Below are 23,840 nucleotides of genomic sequence, written 5' to 3' on the forward strand. Positions count from 1 at the left end.
CACAACAGTAATACTAACTCAAAGCATGTTCTATATAGTTGAGCAGTAAGATGTTTTATTTCAAAATGCACAACGATGAAACAAAGAGAGCACGAGAGATCAAAGTTGCAACAAGGATGAAACTGGAACATTTGAATCTAAATTATGAACAACCGATTATGGCTGAATTTTCAAGGGAGAGAATATAGCAGCAAGAATCAATGTTTAACTATATTTTCTGAAAGCCATTACAGCAGGCTCAGGTATGAAACAACATTTTCTTCTCAGACATGCCTAGAAACAGCGTCCTATTAATCATGATAATACTTGGGCAGTCTCTCAGGATTGACGGTTACTTGATATTAGTCAAATTTCAAGGAACTGTCTTTTGTGAATCTTTTAATATAAGGTGATCATTGCAAACCTCTTGTCAGACAGGGATATTGACAAAGCATGGTGTTTCCTCTAACTGAAGGTCCAGGAAAATTGGTGACTAGACTCTGCTGCTTACACATATCAAAAAACAGATGTTCCTGTGCACAGCCTCTTCTTCTGCCACCCTTTCCTAATCCCTTTCCTTCTTCCTCAATTCCTCTTTAATCATTCACCCACTCAATTGTTCCTCCCACCTTCAGCCTCATCCTCCTTTTCCCTCACATCCACCCTTATAACCTCCTATCCTAGCACATTGACACACACTTTCTCAGAAAGAGGAAGCACTAGCCCCAAACCAACACTTTCCTTTGGCCTCTCCCGGACCTCTGTCCAAATTCCTGACTCCCATGAATTGTCCTCAGAAAAACTTGGTAGAATCTTTGGCACTCTTTTGATGTAGGCTGGAGTAAAATTGCTGTCAAACCTGCTTGAATCTGCCTCAAGGACCATCAATCTGCAGGGGTGGGAACATTTTATTCAACTGCCCTCAGGTATTGCAGATGTAATGCAAAATAACACAGCAGCTAACCTGCATAAAGCAAGATGCTACACTTATTAAATATGGCTAGGTCATCTATTTTAAGTGCCACAAGAGGATTAAGTACTGGCCAAGATACCAGGAGATGGTCCAATGTGCCTACTAACACTAGTATCCTTCACATCCAGAGGTAGGGTTCACTGGTTTAACGTCTCTCCTTAAGCATGGATCTCTGGGAGTGCAGCACTTCGTCACTACTGCAACAGACACACAACCTGGATTACATTTGAAGATAGTCAACAAACTGAAGTTGTATTTGCAAATGGTTTTGATCATTCGATGTGTAATATGTCTACAATGACAGATAAAGAATCATTAAAAGCACCATGTAATAATTGTATACACAGTAGAGTGTTGATTTGATAGTTCAGGGCATTTGAAAGCACCCTCCCCTCACCAGAAAACTTTGGGGGATTGAATAATGAATGGCCACTGTTTAGAATTTCCCAAATTTGTTTTTGGGTATTAGTAAAGCAATACAGGTTGTATGCATATAATGCAGAGGATATAAGAGCAAGTTTGAATGGGAGATTTCCTTTGAAGAGAAATTCAATGACATTTTAAAAATTACGTCAACAGCATTTGTAGTAATTCCTGCCAGCTGACAAATTGATAGGGGGGGAGACTTGAACTCAGCTTCAAGCCATACTGTGCTGGAATTTGAACCAAGGCCTTTTGATTGTTAATCTTGCATTATAATTAAATTACACCTAACTGATGTGTCACAAAGAAGTCTAGATGTATTTTCAGAAGCAGTGTCTTTTTAGGATTCCACTTCAATATTCTGAATTTCTACCATGACATTATTTGATACTCACATATCAAGCAACACTGTCATATCAATAGCTTGAAAAATAAAGATAATCCATACCTTGTCTGTGCTGCCAGGTTTTTTCCAGCCTTATCTCAAAATCTGGTGAATTACGAGATAATTTTTGATCAGATCCATCAGTCATTTTGTTTCGATGAAAAGATTGAATAATGAATCCAATTCAATGGATAGTTACATACGAATAGTACATTAACAATGAACTCAGTTATTTATTAGATTCTTTTGAAGATTAAAATGTAACAACTTTAAATAGCAACATGAAATTTCTTGTACAGGCAAGACAATTCAACTCACTTGTACTTACATCAAAGCCTGCTGGTCACTAATTTAAAACAGCAATTGCCTCTATTTACAGAGGTACACAAACATCTACTCAGTGGTTAGTGTTTTATTAGATAATGATGAGAAGGAAAAGACTTAACGTATTACATTACAACAGATTTCATCAAAAAATTCTGTATTACTAAAATCTCAAGTTTTTTGTTTCTTGAAAACAAGCAGGTGATTGTCACAGTACAATCTGTATTTTAGCAATTTGGCTGTTTAACAGCAAGACAAAAACAACATTGGCTCTATCAGCAAATGAAATGCAAAATGTTCATGTGATTGTACATTGAAATACAATTTTTTTTTTTACAGCAAATAGTTTAGCTTCCAGTGCTCATTAATCACATGTCCTCGCATTCCCACATTACACAAAGATCCTCCAGTTACATAAGCTGGTGCATTCTGGAATTAATGCTTTTAATATTTACATAATCTGATTAACTTTGGACTGTTTTAGAATACTTCATCATTCCCTTGAATATTTTTTTTATAAAGTACACACTTCTCTGGTTAAACACAAAGTTAAATATGGAAGTAAATGTACACATTCATTTTAACACATTTCTCAGACTTTATCTCAACTGTTCCCAGTCTCTGCTCTTGGGAGGTTTCTTGGTTCAGAAATGGCGTGGTCCAATTTACAGAGGTATTTATAATTGCTGCCAACACTGATCAGGTATTAAAACAGATAGACTGACTGACCCTTCCCTACAATTAAAGTGGACTGATTAATAACAGGTTTCCCATTTACTTATAGCCTGGTGACTTGACTGAATGTGTCTATACAGCATAGAGTCTTAGAACAAACGATTGGTCTTCTGATGGAAGAAAACCAGTGCCTTGAGTCAAGCAGGTCATCTGTAACAAAACTTGATTTCTAATCCAGAACCAGTGTAGCCCTGTATCACATCTTAAAAAATGAAGACAACTTTCAACAAAACTACAAAAGAAAAATATAAAAATTACCCAACCACAGTAAAATTCCTGCATGATCATTGCAAACATGAAAGCAATTTGGAGTGATTGAGTTTAAATTATTACAGCTCAACAGCATTAACTGCTTATAATGAAGATTGTATATATATATATATATATATATATATATATATATATATATATATATATATATATATATATATATATATACACACACACACACACACACACACACACACACAACCTTCATTACTCAGTTGTATGACAAATTGCACACTCAAATACAACATTCTTAGAATCAATTGTTCTGTGATACTTTTCAAAAATCATACCCAAGGCAATAATAGGAAAATACCATACTAAAAAAAAATTGCATGATTCATCATTATTTTCTGTGTACATTATTCTTGAAAACTATTATCAACTGAAAATCACTTTTATCCTGCCCTTTTGAGGCCCTCGTTTCTTTCATGCTATTTTACTTTGTATCTTGGCTTTGACACCATCTCAATGCAATAACACTTACTCAGTGTCACATGTCTAAAAAAGTTAGTGAGGAATTATCAATGCCAATTTTAACACATGCGATAGGAATTATGTACAGAATATACTGCCTTCCTCAGAGAAATCAAATGTAAGAACAGTAACTACCGCTGTCCTATCCAGGGTGTAAGGTTTATGGCCAAGGTGACACGTGCTTTCCATTAAACTACCTACAAAGTTTTGTTCACTGGTAAATGCAACTGCAAACTTCGTGCACAAACTTAACATGTTGCTTTCAAATCAGTTTTTACTAAAAACACAAGTGACATTTAGTGACCTATATCCAATATTCAGATACTGCATTAAAAATGGAAGAAACAAATCTTAGTGCAAATTTTAGTATAACCACACAGATACTTAAATCAACAGGAGAATTCACTGTTTCAGAGAGCATCTGCAAACTTTTAAACCCATCTCATGTTTCTGTGGTGGATCATTGGAAGGGCACTAATAATCAACTTGAAATCCTATTAACAGATGCAATTGTACAACAGTGCAACAATTTAAAACATACAATATTCACAGCACCAATTCTAAAACTATTACGCATTGGCTTGTCATTGGTAGTGCAATGGTACTATTCACCATGAAAAGGATGAAAATTTCTACTACAACCAGAAGCTGCTTTGAGCTATCTCTCAGACATGAAATATGACAGTCCATGCTTTATTGTACTCTGTAAAAAAAAACTCAAAGTAGTATACATGACTGTTTCAGTGGTGACAATCAGCTGTTGCCTATTGCTGGTAGTTTCCGTACTGTGCCTGTGAGAAGAAAAATAACCCAACATCAATGAATTGACAATAAAATTGATACGACAAATACAATAATGTGAAATTAACCAAATACAGTGCCCTCCATAATGTTTGGGACAAATACCCATCATTTATTTTTTTGCCATTGTACTCCACAATTTGAGATTTGTAATAGAAAAAAAATCACGTGTGGTTAAAGTGCCCATTGCCAGATTTTATTATAGGCAATTTTTATACATTTTGGTTTCACCATGTAGAAATTGCAGCTGTGTTTATACATAGTTTTGTTGCACATCCTTTGCATGCAATGACTGCTTGGTCTGCGATTCATGGACATCCCCAGTTGCTGGATGTCTTCTCTGGTGATGCTCTGCCAGGCCTGTATTGCAGCCATCTTTAGCTTATGCTTGTTTTGGGGGCCAGTCCCCTTCAGTTTTCTCTTCAGCATATAAAAGACATGAAGATCGGGTGATTAACTTGGCCACTCAAGAATTGACCATCTTTTAGCTTTGAAAAACTCCTTTGTTGCTTTAGCGGTATGTTTGGGATCATTGTCACTGTAGAATGAACTGACGGTCAATGAGCTTTAAGGTATTTGGTTGAACTTGAGCAGATAGGATGTGTCTATCCACTTCAGAATTCATTATTCTACTACCATCAGCAGTTGTATCATCAATGAAGGTAAGTGAGCCAGTACCTTCAGCAGCCCTACATGCCCAGGCCATAACATCCCCACTACGGTGTTTCACAGATGAGGTGGTATGCTTTGGATCTTGGGGAGTTCCTTCTCTCCTCCATACTTTGCTCTGATTCTCTGATCTTCGTCTCATCTGTTCACAAGACCTTTTTCCAGAACAATGGTTGGTCCTTTAAGTACTTCTTGGCAAACTGTAACCTGGCCAGCCTATTTTAGCGGCTAACCAGTGGTTTGCATCTTGCAGAGTAGCCTTTGTATTTCTGTTCATGAAGTCTTCTGCGGACGCTGGTTATTGACAAATCCACACCTGACTCCTGAAGACTGTTTCTGATCTGTCGGACAGGTCCCAAACATTATGGTACCCTGAAATGGGTGGGGGGAGGGGCTATGCATAAACACAGCTGTAATTTCTACATGGTGAAACCAAAATGTATAAAAATGCCTTTTTATAAAATCTGACAATATGCACTTTAACCCTGTGATATTTTCTATTATAAATCTCAAATTGTGGAGTACAGAGGCAAATAAATAAATGACGAGTCTTTGTTCCAAACATTATGGAGAGCACTGTATGTTCTTCAGTAAGCTAGGAGAATCTGGTGTGTGTTATTCATGCTTCTGAAACAACTAACAACACTCTCAATGTCCAAAGTCACAGAGAGAAGCCATCTCCTTACATCTTGGGTTTTTTAAATAAATACATTCTCTGGATGAGGATAAAGTCATCAAGGATTATTTTTGTTGCCCCGAGGAGGCACCGTAGGGATGCTTTTAGAATCATTGAAATTGCCACAATGATCAAATATAACTGCCAATTAAATATGTGGCCCGTTCAGTGTACAGTTGAGAATCAACTATATTGTTATAAGATGAGTTACAGGTGCCTTCCTTAAAGACAATTAGTTCAAACAATTGGTTCTTTAGTATGAACCAATAGCTTCATAGTTGTTTATATTGACACTAATTACTTTTTATATTTAAATTATTTTTAATTTTCAAACTGCTATGGTTGAATTTGAACCCGTATTTTCTATAATATAAATCCAGACCTCAGAAGACATTGATATAAAAATTAATTTAAAATCCAAAGTGTGGAATGAAGCATAAAGTAATGTAAGTCTACTATGCTCAGGTTACCACATTTATTCCACCAAAATCAATAGAATCTAATAAAACCAAATTTCAGCAGCGGGTACAACCTGATGCCTAACTATATCACATAATCGACAAAGAAAACACATTTCTACTTACCACTATACACCATATGAACTACATATAAATTCTGTTTAAAAAAGGTTGGTTCAAAAATACATTACTATTAAATGTCTTTATTATGTAACTTTTTTTTCACATCGATATTTCTAGCCTTCTATATATAATTTAACTACAGAAAATGTTAACATTGTTGATTACTAATGGCATATTTTCAAATGCCTTATCAAAACATTCAGTTAAAATGATTTTTCATTGATCTGAAATAGTAACTGTTTCTTTCCACAGATGCTGCTTGACCTGCTGGATACTTCCAGAATTTTCTACTTTTATTTCAGGTTTCCAGCATGTACACTTTTTTTATTACTCTTTATTTCTCTGCGACTTCTCTTTCAGTAAATGCCACCTTGAAGCGGCTCTGCCTCTGACAGAATTTACATTGGGTCCTTTTTTATCTTGTTCCCCCTCGATGGTTTACGTTTCATTTGTTGGCTTTGATAAAGTACTGATCATGAAAGGTCATTGACTCAAAATGTTAAAGGGCCTGTCCCATTTACGCGACCTTTACAGGCGACTGCCGGCACCCATGCTAGGTCGCCGAAATTTTCAACATGTTGAAAATTCAGCAGCGACCAGAAAGACGCTACAACTCTTTGGAGACCTCTCACGACCATAGGAGACCTCTCATGACCATAAAGGCTGTGTGGTCGTGAGAGGTCTCCTATGATCATGAGAGGTCACCCGCGACATGTCGCCAGGGGTCGCCTGTATGATCGTGAGAGGTCGTAGCTTCTTTCTGGTCGCTGCTGAATTTTCAATATGTTGAAATTTTCGGCGACCTATCACGGGTGCCGGCAATCGCCTGTAAAGGTCGCTTAAGTAGGACAGGCCCTTTAACTCTACTTCTTTCTCCACAGATGTAGCTGAATGTATCCAACATTTTCTGTTCCCCCCCTCCCCCAATTTCCAGCATCCACAGTATTTTGTGTTTTCACAACTCCCAATTGCTGTTCAGAAGTACAAAGTAGTAAAAAATAGTCAACACCGTTGTAAAAAAAATCAGGAACTTTTTTTCGCGTGCAAGACTTTGCAAACAGTTTCTAAGCCATTTTCAAAACTTTTCTCCCTCAACTCATCTCATCTAACCATAAGGAGTGTTAGGAATTCTGCTTGCAACTCATGGCATACAAGTTGCTGGTCAATGCTCCCAAAAGTGTTTCACTATTACATAATTTCTATCTATATATTTCTGACAGAATTTTTACCTTTAGAGACTTACTGTGTGAAGAAATTACTGTATAAAACCCCTGTCGCGTTACATCTCTCACACAGCATGTTATAGCAACACTAATCTCAAAATGTTATGTTGAAAATAAGTTCTGCACTGTGTACACAGATATTCAATTTTAATGCACAATCTAATCGACTCAATTGAATCTGGTGCCAACAATGAAATGCTTTTCTTGAGGATATAAAATGATAAACATTTTTGGTAACATGGGGATTTTTAACAAGGTTGGAGAAGATAGGGAATGGATCAAAATACTCCAAGATACATAAACTAAACTACCATATATGGGGTGCTAAATAAACATTTATAATGGGGATTTATAAAGATTGTCAAAAGTAACCTACATGTTTGTTACTTAAAGCCACTGATAACTTATTTTGAACTATCCCCATGCAATATTAAATAAAATCAATTTCATTTTCAAAATATATCGGCAAATAAAATTCTCAAAGTAATAGAAAAAACAGAATTTTTTTTAATAACCTTGTCAAATTTACTGCAAACATTAGAAGATTCAATGCAAATCCATTTTTTTGCCTATTTAATGCAACAAGAATATTCATTCATTTAAAATCTCACAACTCATCAGGTCTGGTAAAGTGCTGTCAAGTAGAAAGATACAGAAAAAAAATTAACAACTAATCATCTGTGAGCTGTTGGATTATATCATCTTTTGATTTGGTGGGTAATGCTATCTTAGATAATGCACTCAGCAGTTTACCTTCAAGCCTCTGGATCCCTTGCATGACTAAACTGGGATATGTCTTTTTAATCATTTTAAGTTAACAAGATCTTCCGACATTGGTTGCAAAATGTGTTTTCTCACAAAAATCTCAACACAAGTAGTAAATTACTCTAAAAGTGGTCCAAATTAATGTTATTTTGCCATCAAACTTATTTTGAATCTTGGTAATTTCCAGCAAGCCACTAATTCCAAATGAGATCATTCAAATACTTGTAATTGTATTTATATTCTTTCCCATAAATCAGAAGAAATAGGACCTTAATCCCAAGAAAGACCAACAGGACTCAATAGTCCCAAAGTGCCAAAGCTGCTCAATAAGTGACGTTTGGGATCAGAATTTAACACCTGAAAAAATCTAGGGACAATACAAAATTAAGGAGTACTTTTAGCAACAGTATCAATCCAGAGAATTTGATGAGAAATACATATTACATGGCTGGAAGTCCTTATCTTTTAGAAAAGGTGATTATCAAGGAAGAAGAACTTAAGGATTTCAGTGGTTGTCCATATTGAAATTACAATCAGGTCCTCTGAGCAATAAGGATTTATTTTGAAAATCTATTAATAATGAGCACAGAAATAAATTGAAAGAAAAGAACCTGAAGGGCCTGTCCCACTTGGAGGACCTAATCCACAAGTTTAGAAGATTCTAGACAAGTTGAAAAAAATGTCAAGGTCGTGTTGACTCACCAAAGTAAAAGACCTCCTACGACTCTGTCTACGACCTCCTATGACCCCCCTCGACCTCAGTCTTCCACACCTAAGACCAACTACGACTAGCGGCAAGTGGAAAATGATCACATGATCACATGATAAAATGATGTAATGTTTGCATTTTTGTTTCTCGGGCCAGTCACCGACCTACGACTATCTGCAACCTTTCTTTTACCCGTGGACATTTTTTATCAGGCTGGAAAACACGCCGCTTCCTACTTGAGGCCATGAGTACACGGAGACCACTCACAAGCATGAGGAAGAGTTACGAAGACCTCCTACAACCTCGTGTCGACCATGCTGCGAGTACGAGTCAAGGGCAAACTCGGCAGAGATTGCCAATTAGGTCGTGAAAGTGGGACAGTGGCTTTAGCTTAGTTGCTTCCATCTGCTAAAATTACAAAAGCTTGTCATTCAACATTTTTTGTTGAGTATTGAGCAATGGAAGAAACTGCAAATAAAACCTCGGCATTGCGATTTCACAGGTGCAGTTCATTTAAAAAGACTACAAGAGTTAAAGAATGTCCTATTTTTGTGAAACAAAGATGTAGTGGTCCTTCATATTCAATTTTACTCACTTATTGCACTCACAATGCAATAACATAAATATGCAATTAGTTCGCTCGTGTGTCAGACGACGTTCTGCCATTGCTTTGCCACAGCTAGTGCCACATCTGTGCCTCTGCGGAGATCGTCCGCAGTGCATGTCTCTCCACCACAAGTCAGTACTGGGCCATTGTCTGTACCTCTCCACAGTTGCACTTGTTAGAGTGCAATAAATTAACGTAACAAGTTCACGTAATGTAAAGAATCTGACTGAAAGCAGATGAGGATCAAGAGAAGGCAAAGTGGGATATCGTGGTTTTTGACTATCCTTAATTTTACACAGTAGAGTGTCTTTCATAAGAAATTCATTGTGAATTTGACAAAAGATTTGAGAGTAACTGAAGAACGAATGGGGATAAAAAGCCACTGAGACTTAGACCCAATATCTTTATGGATGTAGCATTTGGGGGGAAATCGTTTCTACTCATTCCTAGGAGTTTTCAATGCCAAGAATTTTAGTCAATGGTAAAGGCTGTGAGAAACAGGAAAATACATATCTGAATACTTGCTATATTAAAATGAAAAATCACCAGTGACTTCTTAAGAATATGCTAGGTTAGACTAGATCATAATTGGTACTTTTTTACCTCTCATCCAGGCCAAATTCTATTTTACCCAGGGTGGGTGGCACCAGTAATCATTTTTGGATGAAACTGCGATAATCAAGAACTTGGACAAGTCAGTTTTACTTTATTATGTCTGACTCATTCTCAGCTTCAGGCATGCATCTATTAACATTAGTCATCACACACCACACAATTCCACCTTGTTGTATATTGTTGCTCAAAGCTCCCCACAACTATTGCCATGGAACAGTCTCACTGGAACAATTGAATGGCATCAAAGAGACCCAGAGCCTGAGAGCCATGAAGCAAAGCCTGAAAAGCAGCAGGAGCAGAAGGATAGTTCCTTTCACAATACCCACAGCCTCATCGCACATCTGGATGAAGAGTGGAAGAACCATCTGAGAAACCCTGACAGGAAGATGCTTTTTTTAAGAAGCATGCAAAATTGTAATCCCTAATGCACACCAACTAACCCACTCCACATGCTCTATATTAGTACCAATCCAGTATAGCAATGATGAAATATTCCTAGATGACATCTAAAAATCTCTCATATCCTCCAGATCTATCTGCAGAGATTTTAACATATTTGATTGAATCACTGTTCCAAATACTTAATGGGTTGTTATAACATTTCTGTGGTTCTTGATAAATAGCTTTTCATTTAAAGAACTCACACCTCTGCATGAACACGCTTAACATGCTTTTTTCTTAAGCAGGGGTTAAGGGAAGCATATAAAATTATGTGAGGCATAGATAGGATGGATAATTGGAACATTTTTCCCCATGATGGAAATGGTAAAGATTAGAGGGCATAGCTTTAGGGACAGAGGGGGAAAGAAGAAAGGAGATGTGTGGGCCAAGTAGTTTTACAGAGAGTGAAGGGTGCCTGGAATGCACTGTCAGGGATGGTGGTGGAAGAAGATACAATAGGGGTTATTAAGACTTTTAGATACCGATATGAATCATGTGCAGCCAGAGGAGTTTAATTTAGCTTGGCATCATGTTTGGCACATGCATTGTGGGCTGAAGGTCTAGTTGCTGTGCTGTACTTTTCTATGGAATATTTTACAGATCTCCATGACAAATTTTGTGAACATGAAATTTATTTTCACGTTGATCCTTTGTGAAGGGATTTTTATGTGTGAAGACTATTGTGGCCACCAGCTTCCGGATTCTTTTTGTAGCAGACCTATGAATCCCCCAACCCTCTGGAGGGTGAACTCCATCTTTGCATTCACCTGTTGCATGTCTCTTTGGATGAATGTCATAGATGCCTCCACCATGGGAGCTGCAGTGTGCCACCAGGAATGCCACTTCAAGGACGGATGCCTTTCTCAGAGTGCTGGGCAGCAAAGTGTAGAAATCGTGTTGAATTGTGAGAGGTCCAATTAGGAATCACATGAATCTTCGGTTTGTCTCTGGATCCAAAACAGGTTTTTGTATATTTATTTTAGTTCAGCAATAAAATTGCTGATTATGTGGTGGTTCACGTCTTCATCACCAAGATGGACATCATCAGCTGTAGATGAGACTCAGAAATGCCACCTTCAATTTCCTTCAAAAGGGATCACTAGTAAGATCAACTCTGGATAAAATAATTTTTGCACAGTTGTTGAAGTTGAAGTGTCACTGCCTAGGTCAAAAATTTCTGAATGAATCAAATTATTCAATTTGACTTTAAAAGATCAATCTGCCTCCAATGTACTGCCATAGTCTCACTGAAACTTTAAACAGAAGGCTCACAGGTTGGGTTATGATTCAGAAACATCAGCTGTTCTCTGTAATTTTGCGAGAAGCATAGTTTCCATCAACCCTAAATATGCTCAATCACAAAAGGAGGATATAAAGCTGGTGACTCTAAATGCCACTGATGCAAAGGATATTACTGAATATTATTAAATAGTGTGTGTAGGCTGGAGAGCCTCCTATAGAGATCTTATACATAGAAACGTAGAAAATAGGTGCAGGAGTAGGCCATTCGGCCCTTCGAGCCTGCACCGTCATTCAATATGATCATGGCTGATCATCCAACTCAGTATCCTGTACCTGCCTTCTCTCCATACCCCTTGATCCCTTTAGCCACACGAGCCACATCTAACTCCCTCTTAAATATAGCCAATGAACTGGCCTCAACTACCTTCTGTGGCAGAGAATTCCACAGATTCACCACTCTGTGTGAAAAATGTTTTTTCTCATCTCGGTCCTACAAGATTTCCCCCTTATCCTTAAACTGTGACCCCTTGTTCTGGACTTCCCCAACATCGGGAACAATCTTCCTGCATCCAGCCTGTCCAACCACTTAAGAATTTTGTAAGTTTCTATAAGATCCCCCCTCAATCTTCTAAATTCTAGCGAGTACAAGCCGAGTCTATCCAGTCTTTCTTCATATGAAAGTCCTGACATCCCAGGAATCAGTCTGGTGAACCTTCTCTGTACTCCCTCTATGGCAAGAATGTCTTTCCTCAGATTAGGAGACCAAAACTGTACGCAATACTCCAGGTGTGGTTTCACCAAGACCCTGTACAACTGCAGTAGAACCTCCCTGTTCCTATACTCAAATCCTTTTGCTATGAATGCTAACATACCATTCGCTTTCTTCACTGCCTGCTGCACCTGCATGCCTACTTTCAATGACTGGTGTACCATGACACCCAGGTCTCGTTGCATCTCTCCTTGTCCTAATCGGCCACCATTCAGATAATAGTCTACTTTCCTGTTTTTGCCACCAAAGTGGATAACCTCACATTTATTGTCACCTTGCAGCCTCCTAGCATCCTCCTCACAACTAACACTGCCCCCCAGCTTCATGTCATCTGCAAACTTGGAGATGTTGCATTCAATTCCCTCGTCCAAATCATTAATATATATTGTAAATAGCTGGGGTCCCAGCACTGAGCCTTGCGGTACCCCACTAGTCACTGCCTGCCATTCTGAAAAGGACCCGTTTACTCCTACTCTTTGCTTCCTGTCTGCCAGCCAGTTCTCTATCCACATCAATACTGAACCCCCAATACCGTGTGCTTTAAGTTTGTATACTAATCTCTTATGTGGGACCTTGTCGAAAGCCTTCTGAAAGTCCAGATACAACACATCCACTGGTTCTCCCTTATCCACTCTACTAGTTACATCCTCGAAAAATTCTATAAGATTCGTCAGACATGATTTACCTTTCATAAATCCATGCTGACTTTGCCCAATGATTTCACCACTTTCCAAATGTGCTGCTATCCCATCTTTAATAACTGACTAGCAGTTTCCCCACTACCGATGTTAGACCAACTGGTCAGTAATTCCCCGTTTTCTCTCTCCCTCCCTTTTTAAAAAGTGGGGTTACATTAGCTACCCTCCAATCCTCAGGAACTACTCCAGAATCGAAAGCGTTTTGAAAAATTATCACTAATGCATCCACTATTTCTGGGGCTACTTCCTTAAGTACTCTGGGATGCAGCCTATCTGGCCCTGGGGATTTATCGGCCTTTAATCCATTCAATTTACCTAACACCACTTTGCGGCTAACCTGGATTTCACTCAGTTCCTCCATCTCATTTGACCCCCAGTCCCCTGCTATTTCCGGCAGATTATTTATGTCTTCCTTAGTGAAGACAGAACCAAAGTCGATATTCAATTGGTCTGCCATGTCCTTGTTCCCCATGATCAATTCACCTGTTTCTGACTGCAAGGGACTTGCATTAGTTTCAACTAATCTTTTTCTCTTCACATATCCATAAAAGCTTTTGCAGTCAGTTTTTATGTTCCCTGCCAGTTTTCTTTCAAAATCTATTTTCCCTTTCCTAATTAAGCCCTCTGTCCTCCTCTGCTGGACTCTGAATTTCTCCCAGTCCTCAGGTAGGCTGCTTTTTCTGGCTAATTTGTATGCTTCATCTTTTGTTTTGATACTATCCCTGATTTCCCTTGTTATCCACAGATGCACTAACTTCCCTGATTTATTCTTTTGCCAAACTGGGATGAACAATTGTTCTAGTTCATTCATGCAGTCTTTAAATGCCTTCCATTGCATATCCACCGTCAACCCTTTAAGAATCAATTGCCAGTCTATCTTGGCCGATTCACGTCTCATACCCTTAAAGTTACCCTTCTTTAAGTTCAGGACCCTTGTTTCTGAATTAATTATGTCACTCTCCATCCTAATGAAGAACTCAACCATATTATTGTCACTCTTGCCCAAGGGGGCACGCACAACAAGACTGCTAACTAACCCTTCCTCATTACTCAATACCCAGTCTAGAATAGCCTGCTCTCTCGTTAGTTCCTCTACATGTTGGTTTAGAAAACTATCCCGCATACATTCCAAGAAATCCTCTTCCTCAGCACCCCTGCCAATTTGATTCACCCAATCTATATGTAGATTGAAGTCACCCATTATAACTGTTTTACCTTTGTTACAATATCTCCAGAATCAAGACACAGGGGAAGGAAACTTCTTGGCTTTGTGACACTTTAATCAGCAATTCTTCAGAACAACTAGCAGACTACCGAATAATTAGAAAGCAAGCATCATCTCTCTTTCTACGTCACAGGGAAAATAAGAGTGAAAAATACAACTGAAAACCAGGTTGGCAATTCTTAATTAGGCCTCATTTCATTATATATATGTTTTCCTAATCTATAAAATATTTAAATCATGATTTGTTACTTTGTTTAAATAATATTTGCCATTTCTATTCTTCTATCTATAAATCACAGAGGCCTAGAATTTCAGACATAAGGCACTGTTATATTCTGCACAGAGCAGTTGCTGATAATCTAAAATAAAGAAAATACCCAGCAGATTAGGTAGCATCAATGTAGACCAATAATTGAGTTAATGATACCTGTACATCATTTCATATCAGATCTGGCTGGTTCTGACACAAATATGAAAGACTGGTTATCCCAAACTATCAAATTCAATATCAAATCTTGACAGCCTGTAATATGCCAAGATCGAAGATGTACTGCTCAGGTTTACGCCACATTCTATGAGAAAGTGTAGGGGTCAAAAATATTTTCTTTTTTGATTTGAACTTTTGATTGTCACTAAGCTGAAAATGATAACTGATCTGCTGACTATTACAATTTCTATTGTAATATATAATTTCCAGCATCTGCATCTTTTTGCTTCTTGCTTCATTTTTATTAATACTGCTGTCCCTGCAGCAGTGCAGTTTTAAAGGGCAGGAGGTGAGTGGGTGGGTAGGATGGTGCTGCGAACCCGACTTAGATGTTCCTTTTAATTTAATTTAAATTTAATTTCACTTCTGTTTTCCTTTGAAGTCACTCACACCTCAGCTCCCAGCTCATGACTCCTGGCTTTCTCCCCTCCCTCTGATCATGCCTGCAGCCCACCTACTGAACTGCCAATTCTCCCCATTTCACCTGATCCACCATCCCCTAATCCACTCATGTTCCAAACTCTTGCCAAGCAATCAGTGTACCCCAAAACCTACAATAGCACACCATATTACAATAGATTGTAATAAATGCAAACTCTACTTTTGTTTTCCAAAAATCTATGATGCAGTAAGACTATTCTGCACTCTTTTTTTCTCTTTGCATTATCTGTTGTACTTGTGAATAGCTTTATTGTATTCATGTATAGTATTATTTGATTTGAATGGATAGCATCCAAACAAAGCTTTTCACTCTCTTAGTACAAGTGACAATAATAAACAATCCAATCCAATCTACCACTTGCATATTTTGCCATTTTGTGCTCATCTGCCATGTCTCTGCTTACTTTACCAACATGAAACCTACAATCATTCTCATAATGATGCAGATTTTGTACAGTTTTATATCATCCACAAAATTTGTAATGCTGATCCCCGGATCAAGAGATTAAATTGTTCATTAAAACAGAAAGGCATAATAATGCCAAAACTCGGCTTCCTGATCTATATTTTCCCCGGAGACCCTCTTCACCTTTCTTAAAGTCATCTAAGATTAGCTATTAGCCAATGAGAACTTACGGTAAGTATTGTGATCAATGCTTCTGCTTTTTCTACTTCTTTCCTTTTCAGAACATTGGAAATATTTCATCTAATATTTTTAAGTACATCTATTGTAATCATATCCATAGCTTCAGTCACTGAGCATTACCATTATATCACTTGATATTAAATTATATTCTTGAAATTGTCCAAGATTTTATATCAGTGCTGACTCAAAGATGGAACTGAAACATCATGAGTGATATATCAATCAGGTCTACAATTGAAATATTTTTTCCAATCCTTACATTAGCATTTTCATCAAGAAATTACATATTCCATTTTCAGGAAATATAAGGCTGACTGCAATCAAAAATCAAACATCTCAGCCAGGATAAATATTTAAGCAAAACATGCATCAGATGTGATCTTGCTGGTTGAAATTATGCTTTGAGGCAACTATAGAGTAATTGTTTAACAAAACTGACATAGGGACAAAAGATGGTAAATACACCATAGAGAAAATATTTTGTAGAAAGCCTTTAGGCTGACACGTCACTGTCTGGATTCAGTGAAATGGAGCAGTAGATAAACAGTTTGTTTGAGATCAGCATCAATGTCAGTGCAAAATAGGAATTAAACTGGTTGCAAGCCCGAGGCAGTTGCTGATCATCAAAAGCTGTGCAGAAATTGCTCCAGCATTATTTAAAGATTTAGATTTCTGGAACTTGTTTAGCACTACCTTCAGATACCACTGCAATACATGGTGATGGTTCAGAGCTGTTGACTCAAGGTAATTGTTTTTAAAGATCCATATGATTCAAAATCTCAGTCATAAGAACCAATGCTGCCTAATTTGTAAATCTATTTTGAAAAAAATCTGGTTTTATTGTTACACTTGTGAGTTACCAATTAAGTAATGTTTTCTGTGGACGGGATCACAAATCTTTTGTGCCTCCAACATGAAACCAAGCAGCTGGCCAGCAAAGAACTGGTAGCTTTAGGTTGTTTCACACAGTCATAAAAGTCCTTATTGCTGTGGAACCACATAAGCCAATGCTTAGTTAACAAGTAGCAACAGAGCTCGGAAACACTTCTCAAATTAAAAAATAATTAATTAAAAGGCAAAAAGATCAATAGAAGAGGCCTAACAGAGCAAATCAACTTTCAGGACATCTGGGTATCCCAAAAAAACTAGAAAACTAATGTAGGAAAATGTAGCTAATGATGTATTTTACGAAAAACAACAAATAATTTCTGCACCGCAAGCTCTTACAAATTAAAATGCAGCATCAATCAAATTACCTGTACATTACTGGTGTTAATGTAGGGGTGATATTAACCAAGATAATATAGAACATGGCCTATCCAAGGGAATTTAAAACTAAATTCAGTGAATGAAGTAAAATTTCCAAATTGAAACAAGTAGTATTCTTCAGAAAATGTAATGATAACCTTAAATTAGATTTTGTTTCCTGCACCAATCTGTGGTAAAGGACAATAGTTAAAAAAGCTCTACCCAGGGTGTGAATTTAGCAGAAATTTTTCAAAAGATAGGATAAACATCCTTAATCTCCGACAATCTTTACCTCCAATAATCCCCCAATGCCAAACCTCTTTACATAAACATCCAAGCTCCACCCAGGACATGCCCACTTGGACACCATGTGCGTACAGGAGACGGTAGGGCCGAAGATGTCCTGGTTGGGTTACTTCTAGGCCTGGCCAAGCTGACCACCTGCGAGTCACGGCGCCAGGCGGAAGACGGCTCTGCCCGAGCCAGCTGCCTACCCCTTTTCCGGGTTTACGGCCGCACCCGGGTAGTACTAGAAAGGGACTATGCACCATCCATTGGCACCCAGGGGAATTTCCAGGACTGCTGGGCATAGTGGGGGGTGGAATGTATCCTTAATAAGGATGGTGATATAGTTGTATAATAGCTTATTTAGAATATTTGTTTTGCTTGTATTGTGGTGGTGGGTTTGTTTTGAATAATTTAGTATTGTACATATTATTGTAAATAGGTGAATAAATTATTTTTGGGTTAAAAAATAAATAAAGGAACATGCCCACTGACCATTCCCCGACCCACAATCTTTAATCCGCTTACACACTCGACCCAACCACAAGTCACATCCCTAGCTGGCAGTATTCCCCCCCACTCCTCACAAGTCTACCACGTAACACAAAAAAGTCTGAAATGCTGACACCTCCCGATCACCTAAACTGGATGACAACTCTAAGAAAGGGACATGCATTCGGGATTATTTAAAAATACACCTCATGCTTATTATGCTACTGAATTTTCTAGCAAGGTGTTCTTAAATAAAAGAATAATTGGTCAATCAATAAATGCACCAGTAACATATTGTAATGATACTAAGCAATGTCTAGGCATATGTCACCTTACATTAGAAAACAATTGTACGAATATTTTATTTTGATCACTTTTTATGACATGATAGCTTTAATTGTATACATTGAGTATGCAAGCAACTAATTTCACAGTGCCTAGTCACATGTGACAATAAAGTATTCCTATTCTAGATGTGGAAGAATGCCAAAGGACACTGGATACATTATGTATGGACAGATCCGAGTCATTCCTTTATAATAGGAACACTCTTGAAAATAGCCCTTTGAAAAAAGTTGATGAACATGGAACTGCTGGTGACTTTGAAACTATGATCTGCACTGGGGGACTGCTTTAATAAGAGTGGAGAGAAAAAAGTTGAAGGAGAAACCTAGCAACATACAAAAAGTATACAAAATTGTTACATTCCCATGATCCTATCTGAGATTTTAAAAAAGGGCCCAATTATCAATTGTAGTACAGGTGCACAACCTTTTATCCGAAGATCCAAATAACGAAAACCTCCGAATAACGACATTTTTTCGGTCCTTGAAGAAAGGTCCTTGAAAACGTTCACCGAGGGCGGCCCGCAGAGGTGACAGCGGAACCTCCGGTCGGTCCTCGAAGAAAGGGGAACTAAATCCCCATTCATAAAAGAGAAGGTGAGGGTATATTGCGCGGGAGGGTTAATAATTGACAATATGCTGCTACCTGTCCGCTGAGTTAAAACGTTCCCACGGTAGACTCACGATACACAGTGTATCATGAGTCTTGCGTGGGAACTTCTCAACTCAGCGTGCAGGCGGCAGCAGATTGTCGCTCCCTTCAATTTCACCCCACCTACACCCCTCTGCTTCCCGGCCATGTGTGTGACCCCATCCCTCCCCTCTCCAGCTCCCCGCTCATTGCACCGGCGCGGGGGCTTTGCACTGTCTTCATGTCGGCGATGGTAGCATACAGTGCAGTCACCGGAGACGTCGGGACCAATTGGATGTCGACCACCAGGCCCACCGCAAGCACGGAGAACCCAGAGACCCACAGCCTGCAGCAGCCCAGCCCAGCCCCACTCCAACTACAGAGGAACCTGTGTTGCGGATGACGGGGCGTAGCTCGGGGCGTCGTAGGGGCCCATCGGGGAGCGGGTTCCTGTTGGTCCTGACGTCTCCGGCCACCTGCTATCCTCCGGGAACTGTACCGCCCTTGCAGGAGAGTGGGGTTGTTTGCAGTTGCAGAGGGAGGGGGCAAGGCCGGTACAGTTCCCAGTCTCAGCTCCAGTCCAGGGGGGTGGCCAGAGACGTCAGGACCAACGGGACAGCGACCCCCAGGCCCACTGCAAGCACGGAGATCCCAGAGACCCACAGCCAGCAGCAACTCCAGCCCAGCCCCGCTCCAACTCCAGGCGAACACGTAGGGGCAGAAGCTGATGGTGTGCAAGGTACGTCTTCTTCTTGGGGTCGCGCAGCTCGGGCTGTGGGCAAACTGCCACGTCGCCGTAGCGGCCCATCACGGAGAGGATTCCTCTGGAGTTGGAGGGGGAGGGGGGTATTGTGCTGTTTGATCGCCCCCTACTATCCCAGGGACAGGGAAACACAGCGGCTTTTTAGACTGGTGGGCAATCACTTCCAAAGTTCTGCCCACACAGTCAGTACACCTCTCCTACACTGCATTTCATACAAACATTTATTCTGCAAGAAAAAAACTACATTGAAGACTCAAACTCGCGACCGAGTAACTGCCGGGATCAAGGCGCAAACTCGCGACCTTGCGGATATGAGCCGAGCACTCTACCATTTAGCCAGCCATTAAAATCTACGCTAAAAAATTTCCATTCCGAAGACCGACAAATTCTGAATTACGAAAAGTGTCTGGTCCCAAGGCTTTCGGATAAAAGGTTGTGCACCTGTATTCAAATTCAGATCAGATTGATTCAGTAATTGCCTCTAATATCCAAAAGTATACGAGTTCTAAAAAAATGGTGATTATTACTAATCTTGGCATGTTGGTTCATAAAATTGTACTTTTAAACACCTTGGAAATATCCAAATCATACTTTTCACCTACCAGGAATGGGATTGAACCCAAAAGGTAATCAAACCCCTGTGTAATTTTCTTACAATGCCACAATTCTTGCATACGTTGCCTTTGCTATCATTTGTTTTAAACAATGTAGACAAATTATAGAAAAAAACCATGCAGTTTTTTTGTCATGCATTGAATTGTAGGTTATTCCGGAGCACAATCTTTCAGGCTTAATGGGTTTAAGTTTTGGTGCTTATGTTTGAGAGGAAGAAAACAAAGAATAACCCCACATCCTTTTATTTCAGAATAATTTTAACATTTGAAGTATTTCTACTTCAACAGTTTACTTCTAATGAGTAAAGGACTGATTTGGAGTAACTGCGATAGTCATCAAACAAGAATAAAAATAAAAATTAGCGGAGTACTCAAGCAAACATGCCATTTGATTAATCTGGCTTTTTCTGAAGGATTCAATAGCTACATCAACCCAGTTTTGTGGAAGTATCAGTATTTTGGGGCTCTTCAAGAGGATGGGTAGAGAGGACTCGTTATAGTATCAAGCTCTCGGGTGATCAGTGATGGCACAATCAGCCACATATGAAATTTATTTTGCTGTTTATACAACATGGTTTTGCCTTGGCCTTGGAAGAGTAACTTTCATTGTTTTTATTGTTATTTCATTCTGGCATTGCTTCTGTCTCTTCACTGAGCGTCAATTTAGGAACTATTAGGAGAAGCTTTAAAGAGCTTTAAAGAAGCTTTAAAGCAGGCAGTAAAGAAAGCGAATGGTATGTTGGCTTTCATAGCAAAAGGATTTGAGTATAGGAGCAGGGAGGTTAGGTTCTACTGCAGTTGTACAGGGTGTTGGTGAGACAGTATTGCGTACAGTTTTGGTCTCCAAATCTGAGGAAGGACATTATTGCCATAGAGGGAGTGCAGAGAAGGTTCACCAAACTGATTCCTGGGATGTCAGGACTGTCTTATGAAGAAAGACTGGATAGACTTGGTTTATACTCTCTAGAATTTAGGAGATTGAGAGGGGATCTTATAGAAACTTACAACATTCTTAAGGGGTTGGACAGGCTAGATGCAGGAAGATTGTTCCTGATGTTGGGGAAGTCCAGGACAAGGGGTCACAGCTTAAGGATAAGGGGGAAATCCTTTAGAACCGAGATGAGGAGAACTTTTTTCACACAGAGAGTGGTGAATCTCTGGAACTCTCTGCCGCAGAGGGTAGTTGAGGCCAGTTCATTGGCTATATTTAAGAGGGAGTTAGATGTGGCCCTTGTGGCCAAGGGAATCAGAGAGTATGGAGAGAAGGCAGGTATGGGATACTGAGTTGGATGATCAGCCATGATCATATTGAATGGCGGTGCAGGCTCGAAGGGCCGAATGGCCTACTCCTGCACCTAATTTCTATGTTTCTAAGCTTTATTTTGCATTACCGTCACAAATAGTTGATATAACTGGAGCATGTAAGGCTAGTAAAAGGTCATCCAATCCAATGAGATCATTCTGATATTCTTTTTTTCCCTCAAATAAGCACACCATAACTAGCAAAATGGTCATCATAATTCTCTGTAAATTTTATAAAGTCATCTGCTAAAGTATGCAGCAACAGAAAAAAAGAATTGATTGGCATCTTTCAAAACATAAAGATGTTTCAAAATGCTTTATAATCAAAGAATCACTGTTAAAACATACAAATGTTGTAATACAAGAAATGCAACAGCCAATTTACCTACAGCATGCTCCGATTAACATCAATTTGATAAATACCCAAAGATGTTTTTGTGATATTGAATGAGGGATACATTTTACAATATTTCTGTTCTTCTCCAAAATAGTCTCATTAGATCTTATCCATCTCTCTGAGAGGACTAATGGGTCTTTGAAATAATTGCTCTCCTAAAAGATAACATCTCCAGCAGTGCAGCACTCCCTCTGTACTATAATGAAAGTCAATTTAGATTTTTATACTCGGATCACTGGTGTGGGACTAAAACCTGTAATGTTCTGACTCCAACCACAATAGTTATGCCAGGGGTTGAATTTTTCATTGAATATAAAGCAATGGAGTTGGAAAGAGTATCAGAATGAACTATTTAGATGGGGGAAATCATAATTCAATTATATTTAGTATTGCCACTGAAAAGGTAAGACAGGCTAGTACAAAAATGTTAATTTGAGGAAGGACCAGTTAGGCTATGCCAAATGTGCTTCAGCAAAAATGGATTACGAACAAAAACTCCAACTAAAGCAGTGTTGAACCAGTCGGAAACAGACGATGATAGTGAATGTTTAGAGCTAAAGATGGTCACACAAAGAATCTAGATCAAGACATCCCTGGATGTCAAGAAGCATACGAGGTTGAATTTGTTACATAATAGGAAATATGCATACAGGTGCCAAAATGCAAGAATAAAAATCAAAGTTAGGGAGGAAAAGGACACTGAAAAATATGAAAAATAATCAACTGAAATTAAGGGGGAAAAAAGTTGTTTTTAATATGTTAAAATAACCAGAAGTAAAAAAAAACAATTGATTAGATACCAAAGGGCAGCTTATGTGTTTTCCTGGTTTCGTACTTAAAAATATTCTGATAAAAGAAAAAATCATCACTACAGAAAAAAATATAGTTAAGGTAGTGGTGTAGAATATTCAATAGGATAAACAAAATGAGTGAAGATATTCAAGGTTTAGGCATCTTGCTAAAGTAAATAAACCAATTGTATCATACAAAATGTACCTCAGTGTCCTAAGAGAACCAAGTAAAGAAATACCAAAGGTACAGTTTATTTTTTCCAGTTCACTCCAATTACAGGCAGAATGCCAGAGGATTCACAATAATGTAACATTGTTTAAGAAAGGAGCAGGATATATTTAAAGCTATAAACTTAATACGGGGCAAATTATTGTTGATCAGTATTACTTAAGGAAGAAGAGATTAATGAAAAAGTATTCAAATTGATATAGTAAAGGAGGATTCTGTTTGCCTATTCTGAATAAGGAATGTTGAAAAATAAAAATGCATTTTATTTGGTTTACATCGATTTTACCAAGGATTTGATAACAGCCCGTATGGTATAATCGTCAGAGAGCTATGGGGTCCAAAGGAAAGTTGGATATTGATCCACAGCAGTCAGAAGCAAAGGGTAATAGATAATGACATAGTTGGAAGATTGGCTAAAGAGGTTTTATAGGGTTCAGCACTAGGTTCACGGCTTTTTGTTGTACGAAGATCCAAGACTTAAACATGTAGGATTCTTGATTATGTTTGTGAATTATGCAAAAACGCTTATTGTTATATAGTTGCTTACAGTTTGTAATATTGGAATCTGCAGAGTGCAGCAGTTTTC

General features: G+C 38.5%; 1 protein-coding gene across 5 annotated transcripts in view; it reads right to left on the reverse strand.

The window, feature by feature from the left end:
- Positions 1–3,269: 3,269 nt before the first annotated feature.
- LOC129707246 (calcium-responsive transactivator-like) overlaps positions 3,270–23,840 on the reverse strand; it is a 76,532-nt gene continuing 55,961 nt past the window's right edge. For all 5 annotated transcript variants that reach the window (XM_055652124.1, XM_055652121.1, XM_055652123.1 and 2 more), the window contains one exon: positions 3,270–4,354. In XM_055652124.1, coding sequence (XP_055508099.1) covers positions 4,317–4,354 — 38 coding nt within the window. In that variant the 3' untranslated portion in view covers positions 3,270–4,316. The remainder of the gene's footprint in view (positions 4,355–23,840) is intronic.

Source organism: Leucoraja erinacea, chromosome 21, assembly GCF_028641065.1.
Source record: "Leucoraja erinacea ecotype New England chromosome 21, Leri_hhj_1, whole genome shotgun sequence".
NCBI classification, from domain to species: domain Eukaryota; kingdom Metazoa; phylum Chordata; class Chondrichthyes; order Rajiformes; family Rajidae; genus Leucoraja; species Leucoraja erinaceus.